General features: G+C 41.5%; 1 protein-coding gene across 5 annotated transcripts in view; it reads left to right on the plus strand.

Annotated features, from left to right (window-relative positions):
- The window catches only part of CTPS2 (CTP synthase 2), a 147,054-nt gene that overhangs the window by 116,804 nt on the left and 18,182 nt on the right, over positions 1-12,068 (plus strand). For all 5 annotated transcript variants that reach the window (XM_081327030.1, XM_081327028.1, XM_081327029.1 and 2 more), the window contains 2 exons: positions 6,013-6,109; positions 9,834-9,978. In XM_081327030.1, the coding sequence (XP_081183156.1) occupies positions 6,013-6,109; positions 9,834-9,978 (242 nt within the window). The remainder of the gene's footprint in view (positions 1-6,012; positions 6,110-9,833; positions 9,979-12,068) is intronic.

Raw genomic sequence — 12,068 nt, forward strand, 5'->3', positions numbered from 1 at the left:
GTGTTGATGTAAAGGTCCTCCAGTTGCTAGATATTTTGAGGTAGGTTAATTATGTCAAGGAGAGGCAGAGTACCTGTTGGATTCACTGGCAATAAAAGTTGGGGTTCTGCCTGCTTGGTGCTCTGTATCTGGTACATACTGCTTAATGGGTGCTTTGGCATGATCCTCAATCCACTCCCCAGCATGTTCCCCCTCCCCTTCCTTATGGCAGCATTCCAAAGGGACTTGACATTCTCTCCCTCTAAAAGAAAGGCAGATCTACCTGGAGAAGATAAAAAAATAAAAAAGAGGAAAAAAGAAACAGTGGTTAAGAATCTATTTAGGTTTATCAGGGTATCGGTCATGAAAGTGTTTGACTAATCTAGGGGCTTGTACATGGGTTTTTTTTTACATCTCAGGGAGATTTTTCCAAGTTACTAGATACTGGGTGACTCCCCAGTGTTTCCGTGAGTCTAGGATTGCCTTAATTTTGAAATGCTGTTCTCTCTCCACCTTAATAGGCTGGGGGACTGGAGGGGGTGCCAGCCTTAAGGACAAAATCACTTTGGGTTTAAGGAGGCTGCAGTGGATTACCAGGTGGACTTTTAATGATTTTGGTAATTCTAATTCTACTGTGACTGGGTTAATAATTCTCTTTATAAGGAAAGGCCCTATATACCGTATTTTTCGGACCATAAGACGCACCTGACCATAAGACGCACCCAGTTTTTAGAGCAGGAAAACAAGAAAAAAATTATTCTGAACCAAATAGTACCTGTATACTAAAACAGGGCTTTTCAACCTTTTCATCCATTGTACCACTTTTAGGACAAGGCAATGTCCGAGTACCACCAGTCGCCCAGCAAGGTGTCAAAAACTTGACCCCCCCAAAAAAGGAAAAAAAAGATAAAGTACAGGTAGTCCTCAACTTACGATTCACTTAGTGACTGTTCAAAGTTACAATGGCACTGAAAAAGTGACTTATGACCATTTTTCACACTTATGACCATTGCAGCATCCCCAGGGTCATGTGATTTACATTCGGATGCTTGGCAATCGATTCATATTTATGATGGTCACATTGTTCCAGGGTCATGTGATCGCCTTTTGCAACCTTCTGACAAGCAAAGTTAGTGGGGAAACCAGATTCACTTAACAATCATGTTACTAATTTAATTTCTCTCCTTCTCTTTCTCTCCCTCTCTCCCCCTCCCTCTTTCTTTCTCTCTCCTCTCTTTCCCTCTTTCTCTCTCTCCCTCTCCCTTTCTCTCCCTATTTTTCTCTTTCCCTCTATTTCTCCCTCTTTCTCTCTCTCTCCCTCTATTTCCCTCCCTTTCTTTCTCCTTCTCTCCCTCTTTCTCTCCGTTTTTCTCTTTCCCTCTATTTCTCCCTCTTTCTTTCTCCCCCTCTATTTCCCTCCCTCTTTCTTTCTCTCTCCTCTCTCTCCCTTTCTTTCTCTCCCTCTCTTTCCCTCTTCCTCTTTCTCTCTCTCCCTCTATTTCTCTCCCTTTCTTTCTCCTTCTCTCTCCCTCTTTCTCTCCCTCCGTATTTCTTTCTCCTCTCTCCCTCTCTTTCTCTCCCCCCCTCTCTCTCTTTCTCTCTCACCCTCCCTCTCCCATTGTCCCTTCCTTCCTTCCTTCTTTCCTTTCTTCCTTCCCTCCTTCTTTGTCCTTCCCTCTCCCTCTCCTCTGCAGTACCCGTAGAGGCGGCCCTGAGGCCCGGCTTTCTCTTGCAGAAAGCAAGCTGAAACGGAGCGAGGGAGATTGCCAGGAACGCGAATCGGCTGATCTTATGCTCCTGCAGCAGCGCGAGATTGGCCAATTTGCGTTCCTGGCAATCTCCCTCGCTCCGTTTCAGCCTGCTTTCTCTTGTAGCAAGGGAAGCTGAAACCGAGCGAGGGAGATTGCAGGAGTGAGATAGGCGTTTCTCAGCACGTGCCGATTCGTGCTCCTGGCAATCTCCCTTGCTTTCCACTTGCGGAGGTTGGGGCTGGCCATACGGATCACCTTCGAACCATAAGACGCACCCTCGTTTCCCCCACACACTTTTGGGGGGGGGAAAGTGCGTCTTATGGTCCGAAAAATATGGTACTTTGGTCCTAACTTCTTTGAAAGTTGCAAGGACTGTAGGAACTGGGTGGATAGGTATATACCACGGGTCGGCAACCTGCGGCTCCCAGTCGCCCGGTGCGCGCGCACCTCTCCGAACGGGCGGAGGTGCGCGCGCACCACTCCAAACGGGAGGAGGTGCGCGCGCATCACTCCGAACGGGAGGAGGTGCGCGTGCACCACTCCAAAGGTTTGGAGAGCTGCGCGCGCACCTCTCTCGCACCTCCGCCCGAACACCCGTTTGGAGACCTGCTGGTGTTTGGGCGGAGGTGCGGTTTGGAGACCTGCTGGTGCCGGTTTAGAAAGCTGCCGCAGCCCGCAGCAGCTTTCTAAACTGGCACCAGCAGGTCTCTAAACCGCTGTTCGGGCGGAGCTGCGTGCGCACCTCACCAAAGGTTTGGAGAGCTGCGGGGGCAGGAGACCTGCACGCGCAGCTCCACCCGAACACCCGTGTCGAGACCTGCTGGTGTTCGAGCGGAGGTGCGGTTTGGAGACCTGCTGGTGCCGGTTTCAGCTTTCTAAACCGGCACCAGCAGGTCTCCAAACCACTGTTCGGGCGGAGCTGCGCGCGCACCTCTCCAAAGGTTTGGAGAGGTGCACGCACAGCTCTGCCCGAACACCCGTGTCAAGACCTTCTGGTGTTCGAGCGGAGGTGCGGTTTGGAGACCTGCTGGTGCCAGTTTCAGCTTTCTAAACCGGCACCAGCAGGTCTCCAAACTGCTGTTCGGGCAGAGGTGCGCGCGCACCTCCGCCCGAACACCCGTGTCGAGACCTGCTGGTGTTCGAGCGGAGGTGCGGTTTGGAGACCTGCTGGTGCCGGTTTAACCGGCACCAGCAGGTCTCCAAACGGGTGTTCGGGCGGCAGTTTGGAGGTCCCAGGGTGGCTCCGGCGACGCCCGGGCTGAAGACGGCACCGCAACCCAGCACCTGTCACCACGGAGACCCGTCACCAGTGGCGTGCAGGTGTGTCCACATAAAAAAAAGTGGAACCGCACGCGTGTATCCACGCACGCGCATGCGCATGTGCAAAAAACTACGTTTTGCGCATGCGCAAAACATTTTGTTTTATGCGCATGCACGTGCGGGGATGCACGCGTGCGGCTCCCACTTTTTTTTATGTGTGATGGAACCGGTTCCCAGTGGCTCTTTTGCTTTTTCAGGTTGCCGACCCCTGGTATATATGGTCCCCAATGTGGAATTGTTTAAGTTCCACTCTCCTTTTGTCAGCTTGACCTTGTAAGCTGCCCGGGCATCTGCCAAGGCATTTTGCACAATGGGCCACATGTTTTTCAATTGATTAATCCATTCTTTTAGAGAGGGGATTGTGGGCTCTTGGGCTGGTAATTCAGGCATTGAGTTAAAATTTTGCTCAGTTGCCACTTGAAATGGCGTGAAACCCATGCTACTTCAGCAAATGGCAAGAGGTCTGTCCAGTCGTCTTGTTGATAGTTAATAAAAGAGCGCAGGTATTGTTCCCATATACTGAATTTGATCATTCTGTCCCACCATTTGTCTGAGGATGGTGACTACAATTGAGGTTTATGCCTCCGTAATTAAGGGTTAGAGATATTTTAAACACTATTTAAATGTTCCTTCTTAATCCCAATATAATGAGAGAGTCAAAATTAAGTGCATAAATAGTTCTGTACAAGACTCAAGGCTAAGCTTTCAGAGAGGAGCTTTGAATGGTGTAGGAATTCAGGCTTCTTCCCATACTGAGGCAACTGAGAATGGGCAGGAAAAGGGAAAGGGAAGGCTCATGCAGCCACTTCTCCACCAAGAATGTTGGTAATGTAATCATAAACCAGGTACTTTATATCATATGTGCTGGACATGCAAAGAGATATTGGCCAAAAATACATACTTGGCTAGAAAAGATGTTGGTGAAACATATAGATTTTCAACCTGAACTCTTTATATTAGGCATAATGCCAGAAAAACTTGATAAACAAAATGCTGGCTCAGGAATTCTGGCAGTTGAAGTCCATGAGTCATAAAAGAGCCAAGGTTACCTACCCCTGGTATAGGGCATTACACTCCAAAACAACCAGACACAAAGACAGTTTTTTCCCCATGCTATCACTCTGCCAAACAGCTAATTCTCACAATACTGTCTATGCCCTAGGATGTCAAACTACTGTATTACCTATTATCCTTCTCATCTTTTCATCTTTCCTATTACATATTTCCTTAGCTTCTTATGACTATAACTCTGTTGTTTGTATCTTATGATTTATGTTGATTCCCTTTATTTAGTATCCTATTATGATTTATGTTGCTTATTTAGTATCCTATGACTATCACTGAGTTAGTATCTTATGATTTATGATGATTGTATTTTATGATTATGATCATGATTTATCATTTGTTGCTTGTATGTACACTGAGAGCTTATGCACCCAAGACAAATTCTTGTGTGTCCAATCACACTTGGCCAATAAAGAATTCTATTCTATTCCATTAATTGTCATTGCCTTTTTCCATGTGGACTGAAAATCAACTCTCATAATTAATGGAGCAAGACGAAATGGGATGGTTCTCTGTGATAACCCATCCTCTAGCCTTCATTATCATCAGCCCTGTCTGCAATCTCAGGGAGACATTAGAAATAAATTTTGGGATTTGATGGGCCAATTTTAAAAAAATTGAATTGAACAAGTTATTCAACAATGTAATCCACATGGTGTTTTCTGCTACTAGCAGAGTGGAGGACAACTCCCTCCACTGGGGAATTGCACAATGTTACGGGCATTTGTTCTCCAGGAGTGTCTCTTGGACCTTTTGGCAAATTCTATGATTATGGTGTACTGATAATTGAGTACTAGTTGGTCTTCCCTGCAATACTGTGCTAAGTGCTTTCAGTGCTCTTTTAAGGTCAATCGGTGTTCTTCAAAGTGTTGCTGTATTGTTTGCATAGACATGGAGTATAGAGTAGAACAGAGATATTATGTCTTCTAGAAAGTTTTGTGGGTGAAAGTTTGTGTTGAGGAGAAGGCCCACCATGGAGCTGATATAGAAATTAAATAATTGTGGGGACAATATACATCCTTGCTTGATGCCTTTCCTGAATCCAATGGCACTAGTGAGATGGTACTGGGGAGTACAACTTACTTTGAGTGATATCCCTTCATGAAGCATACATATAAAATAAAGTACATGCCAGTCAATCAAGGATTCATCCTCCGTTTTTTTCCACAGTTTAGCTCAGAGTATAGAATCAAATGCTATGTTAAAGTCTGTGAAAACTTGTGTTGCAGGAGGGGTATTTTTAATGAGATAACGGAGTACTAGACACTGATCAACAATGGACTGGCCTTCCCTAAAGCCAGTCTGCTCCTCCAGATTTTCTTGTACCAGACAGTCCTAGAATTTCCATTGTAGGTCTCTTGCATAGAGTTTGCTGATTGTGTTGAGGAGGCTGATTGATCTACAACTGACAGATCATTTCCCCCTTCCCTTTTTTATATATATGGTGACAATGATCACAAGCCCTCAATCCTTTTGGGTTTGGCAATGGTTGTCTATACCAGTGTTTTTCAACCACTGTTCCGCGGCACACTAGTGTGCCGCGAGATGTTGCCTGGTGTGCCGTGGGAAAAATTGAAAAGTAATTATAAAATACTTTCTTTGTGTTTATTTGATTCCTATTCAAGAGAATTACTTTATATATAGTCAATATAGGCACAGAGTTAAATTTTTTAACATTTTCTAATGGTGGAGTGCCTCGTGATTTTTTTCATGAAACAAGTGTGCCTTTGCCCAAAAAAGGTTGAAAAACACTGGTCTATACAATGGTTTATGCAAAAAAATAAGTAGAAACTCTGAACTGCCAGTGCAGATTCTGATCGGGGCATAAATTTTCACCAGTATGATAGTACTGAGAAATCTTTTTTATCTTTTGCCTCTTTCCTTTCCCCCATTTCAGGTAAATCCTGAATTGATTCACTTCTTTGAAGATAAAGGCTTGAAGTTTGTTGGGCATGACACAGAAGGAAAGAGAATGGAGATTATTGAACTGGATGGTAAGGACTTTGGCTTCTGGCATCACATTGCATATGAAAGAAGATGTGTAATTAATGTTACTGTAAAACATGGAGAAATGGTGAATCTACAAAAGTCAATGCTGTCATTTGTTAGATCTTGAAATTTTAGGGATGCTATTGGTTGCACATTAAAAATAAACTATTAAGGAGACCTAGCATGAGCTTTCTGTGAAAATAAAGAGATAATTTATCTAACTATGAAAATGTGATACTATGAAATTTGGCACAAAAAAACTATTTCTGTAACCCTAAAATAATGCCAGTGATCATCCTGATCTACAGTTATATTGTAGACTTCTAAGGTATGTCTGGGATCAAAGTGATCTTTTAATATGCTTAATGCTTAAATGAAGGAAACCCATCACATTTTTTTTAATTGATGTCTTTGTCAAATTGTTCTTAACGTAAGATAGTTATTCCTGACATTCACCTAAAATTGGCCTTTTCTGAATGTTAAATGTAGTTACTTTTATAATTTCTTCATATATATTATGTTCCTGTACCTGCATATGTGAGATGATGATGAGCCTTGGTGGAGCAGTGGGCTAATGCCTCCTTAAGTAACACCAGCTGCCTGCAATTATTGCAGGTTCGCATCCCACCAGGCTCAAGGTTGACTCAGCCTTCCATCCTTCCGAGGTAGGTAAAATGAGGACCCAGATTGTTGGGGGCAATAAGCTGACTTTGTAATAATGCCGCTTGGGGGGGGAAAGCCCTAATAAGCAGGCATATACATAGAATGAAGGCTATTGCTAAGCACATTTGATTTGTGCTTAGATTGTAAGCCACCCTGAGTCTTCGGAGAAGGGCGGGATATAAATGGGATTAAAATAAAATAAATTGAAGAACTTTAATTGAGATTAGAAACCAGATTAACTTAATCTTTTGTCAGAAACCCCTTCAATGTTTCTTTTCAGGGCTCTGCCATTCTAGGAGGAGGAGGGAGACTTTTCTGTGCTGGGAGGGGGCCTTGTAGAAGTATTTCCTCTACTTTGTTCTTCCTCAACTTCGATGTATCTCTTTGGGTGAGAAAAGGGGAATGGAATATGCCACGGGCCATATGCCTTATCTCCACTTCGTTGGGAGATGCGGTGAAGCTCCTGGGAACTGTCCCTTATCAGCTCTGGTTCCCATAACAACTTCACACCTGTGGATTGGCTGGATGCGAAGTGGATAGTTGGGCTCTGGGGTGGGGTTTTGTGAAATGAAAGTTTTAATATAGAAATTCGCGTGGGAAAGTTTTAGATCTTGGTTGGCTCTCTTGCTATCACTAACTCTCAAAAGTTCCTTTTGAAATAATGACTGTTTCAAGAGTTCTGCTTTCTTGGGAGGAGTAGTTGAGGCAGGACTTTACGTCTTGGTTTCTGTGGTTCCTGCTCTTGAGCATTGTTTATGCAGTTAATTCTCACATGTGAATTTGACCACTTAAAGAACTTTAATTACAGGAAAGTAACTAGTTCTTTTTAGTTCCTTGATCATTGTTGATTTTTTCCCCCTGAATCGATTCCAGTTTCCCTTGGCTTTTCTTAAAATACTGTGCCCAAAACTGCAGAGGACTTGAGGTTGGGTCTGACCCATATAGAATAGAGTAGAACTGTTGTTTCCATAGTCTGGTAAAGTAAACTGTCAGTGATGGACCCTAAAATTATATTGGTCTTTTTTGTAGATACATTATCCAGTTGACAGGTGTTTTGTTTGTGAGCAACCACAATTCCAAAATCTGTTTTACATGTAATTATTATAAAGCCATGTATACCCATCCTATGATAGTGTACAAGTTTTCTGTTTTTTACGTGTAAACATTTGCATTTATCTTAATTAAATTTCATCTTATCTTTTTAGGAAACTTTGTTTATTTTTCAGCATTGTTTTATTTCTGCCTTCTAGGCAGAATATCCATATGCATATTTAATAAGCATTTTCCCTACCTCTTCAACTAAGTCATTAATGCAACTGTTGAACAAGAGTAGTTCCAGGATCAAACACTGTGGAATCTCATTGGAGATGCCACTTCAGTTTAAAAAGAAGCTATTAATGAGCACTTTTAAGTATGGGTATAAGTCAGCTATCGATCTGTATAGGGGATAAATAAACTTGCTAATGAAATAATGGATGACTTTTTCAAATGCTTTTCGAGATGTATTACTTCTTCAGTATTCCCACAATATGATAAGGTAGTTAACAATTTCAGAAAGTGAAATAAGATAACTTGTCAAGTTTAAATCTCCAGGACTAGAAGGATTGCCCTTCTAAGCTATTTGCTGCATTGTCATCCTTGATAAATTTTGAAGATTTGTGAAGTTCCAGATGACTGGAATAAGACAGATGTTCTTATTTTTTTTTTTTTAAAAAAGGACAAACTGAATAGTGAGCTTGAAATTGATTTCTGGATGATTCTAGATTGTGTTATAAAGCAGGTGATTTTTAAGCATCTTAAAAACAATCTAGAACTTATAAAAATAATTAAGAATGATTAGAAATAAGCATAAAGCAGCAAAATGAACCTGGAATGCCATTTCTACTTGAATGTTAGGAAGGGCATAAAGTAGTAAGAGCAGTTTACAGGATATCAGATTACCAAAATAGGTGATGAACTCTCTTTACTTAATATATTCAAGTAGAAACTGGACAGCTGTATCAAACAGATTAGATTCCTGGCTTTATTAGTTCTATCTATCTTGATGTCTATTGTGAACTATTAACTCAAACCACTTATTTTGTAATGGCTGGGAGTACCACATTTACCAATATTAGACACAATTTCTTGTGCATTACTGGGAAACTGTTCAAAAAGTGGTCTTTCCCTTTAAACTGAAACATTTAGAGACTAAATATAGTAGGATGTGAGCCGGCAGTCTAGGACCAAAAAATCAAATGGATTTTTAAGAGGCTTCTCTGCCATTTCCCATAGAAAAGCCATGATAATCACTAAGAATGCCAAAATCATATATGAGATCCTGTATTGAACTAAACATTGTTATCCAACTAAGTATAGCTACCATTCCTGGACATCAGCCTAAACTCTAAAAATTCAGCCTCACCTCCACCCTATGGAAAATAAGAATCATTATGTTTACAGATAGTCCTCATTTTACAAGCATTTGTTTAATGACCATTCAAAGTTATGATGGTGCTGAAAAAAGTAACTTACAACTGGTCCTCACACTTACAACAGTTGCAGTGTCCTTGTGGTCACAAGATCAAAATTTGGGCACTTGACAACTGGCATATATATTACAATGGTTGCAGCATCTCAGAATCACGTGATCGCCATTTACGACCTTTCCAGGGGGTTTCTGGCAAGCAAAATCAATGGGGGAAGCTGGATTTGCTTAATGACAGTATAATTTGCTTAATGACTGTAGTGATTCATTTAATTACTGTGGCAAAAATGGTCCTAAAATCAAGTACAATTTAGTTAACAACCACATTGTTTTAGCAACAGAAGTTCCAGTCTCAATTGTCATAAGTCAAGGGCTATCTGAATATAGTAAGGTATAAATTTTCTTCCTTATATCACCAAATAACACAATCCACATACATTTGTATAAAAATCAGAATTGAATTATTTATTAATAATTATTCATGATTTTATTATTATTATGAATAGTTTAATAATTGAAACAATTACTGTTTTATGTTAAAGAATTTCAATTTTTATAGTATGTTACTAACTTCTTCACTTTGTATTATGTGTCTTTAGATCACCCATATTTCATCGGTGTTCAGTTTCATCCTGAGTTCTCTTCCAGACCTATGAAGCCTTCACCTGCATACCTTGGGCTTTTACTTGCTGCAACAGGATCACTCAGCACATACTTGCAACATGGATATAAATTGTCTCCTAGGTAATCATGGTTTCTCTTCTCCTCTCCTCCTCTTCCTCCTCCTCCTTCGAATGAAGAACTAACAATGATCCATGTTGTTTTGTTTATACATTAGAAAAATATTGATAGTTACTGCTAAAAAGACTGGAATATATATATATATATATATATATATATATATATATATATATATATATATATATATATATATATATATATGTAGGTCTAGAGTCTCGGGTTTCTTCCCGCGTTCCTTTCATCTTCAGAAAGTTGTGGCGACGTTTCGACGAAATCCCATCCGTCATCATCAGGCCGGAGTATTCCTCCTGCTGCTTTCAGGAGCAATGCGTGGTCTGTCTGTTCCTTTCCTTCCAACTGCCGGTGGGGCTGTGTTCCGACTGGGTGGAGGCGTGGCTGCTTTCTGATTGGGTGGGGGTGTCTTCCGACTGGGTGGAGGCGTGGTTGTCTTCTGATTGAGTGGAGGCGTGGCTGTCTTCTGATTGGGTGGATGTGTGGTTGTCAAGCAAAAGTGCTATCACCCAAGCAGAAGAACGCACACACGAACCTGACTGACCCATACCAGAGATGAATGGCGGGTCCTCGAACTTGGAGCAAGTCCAAGAAATCCAACAAACAATCATTCCTAGGGAGAAGTCATCCAGATGCCCAAAACTATATGGCCTCCCCAAAATACACAAAGATGGAATCCCACTAAGACCCATAGTAAGTTCTATAGGCTCACCACTACAAAACCTAGCTAAATACCTAGCAAAACAATTACAACCTCAAGCAGAAATGGCAGCTTCATATGTCCAAAACTTATACCACTTTATAGAATTAGTGAAAAATCTACAGATAGACCAAAAAGACTTGCTAGTCAGCTTCGATGTGGTATCACTATTCACCCAGGTGCCAGTCCAAGAAGCTCTATCAACAATAAGAAGCAAATACCAACCACCAAACCATATTATAGAACTAGCAGAACACTGCTTATCAAACACATACTTCATACACAGAGGCCAGAGATACAAACAAATAGAAGGCGCACCAATGGGATCCCCTCTATCACCAGTTATCGCCAACCTTTTCATGGAAGAATTTGAAACTAACGCTCTAGAAAAGACTACAAACAAACCAAAACTGTGGCTCAGATATGTGGATGACACCTTCGTGATCTGGCCCCACGGAAGAAAGGAGCTAGAAAACTTCCTAACACACCTAAATAGCCTACATCCCAAAATAAAATTCACCATGGAGATTGAAACAAACAACCAGTTACCTTTCCTGGATGTACTTGTATACAAAAAACAAAACGGAACCCTAGGACACACAGTCTACCGAAAGAAAACACACACCAACCGTTACCTCAATGCGCAATCACATCATCACCCAGCACAAATAAATTCAGTAGCCAAAACACTAATAACAAGAACCAGACGCCTTGCAGATGAAACACATATACAAACAGAACTACACACCCTGACAGACATATTGACAGCAAACAAGTTCCAAAAAAACAAAATCACCAATATAATTCAGCAGGGGACTCCGAAACAGAAAAACATCCAAGAAGAAGAACAGAACATCGGACGAGCCATCTTGCCCTACATAAAAGGAACAACCGACAAAATCAGTAAAGTACTACGCAAACATAACATCAAAACCGCATTTAACACTGACAGAAAGATATCAACCATCCTGAGAAATCCCAAAGACAAAATAGAACTGGAAAACCAGGGCATATACCAAATCCCATGCGCCTCCTGTCCAGCAACATACATCGGACAGACTAACAGAAGAATAGAGGTACGTGTAGAAGAACATAAGAACTCAGTACAGAAGAAAGATCACACATCTTCACTAGTACAACACATAAACTCTACGGGACACAACATCAATTTTGAAGGTACAAAAACAATCGCCAAAATAGAACATCTCAATAGCAGAATAATCAGAGAAGCCATTGAAATAGAAAAACACCCAGACAGTATGAACAAGCGAGATGACACCTCCCGCCTACATGCCATTTGGAAACCAGCATTGATAGACAAACGAATTTCAGCAAACAAGGATTTAAAAAACCAACAAACAACCCCAAATGCCACCAGCCC

Source organism: Vipera berus (assembly GCF_964194415.1).
Source record: "Vipera berus genome assembly, chromosome: 4".
NCBI lineage: Eukaryota > Metazoa > Chordata > Lepidosauria > Squamata > Viperidae > Vipera > Vipera berus.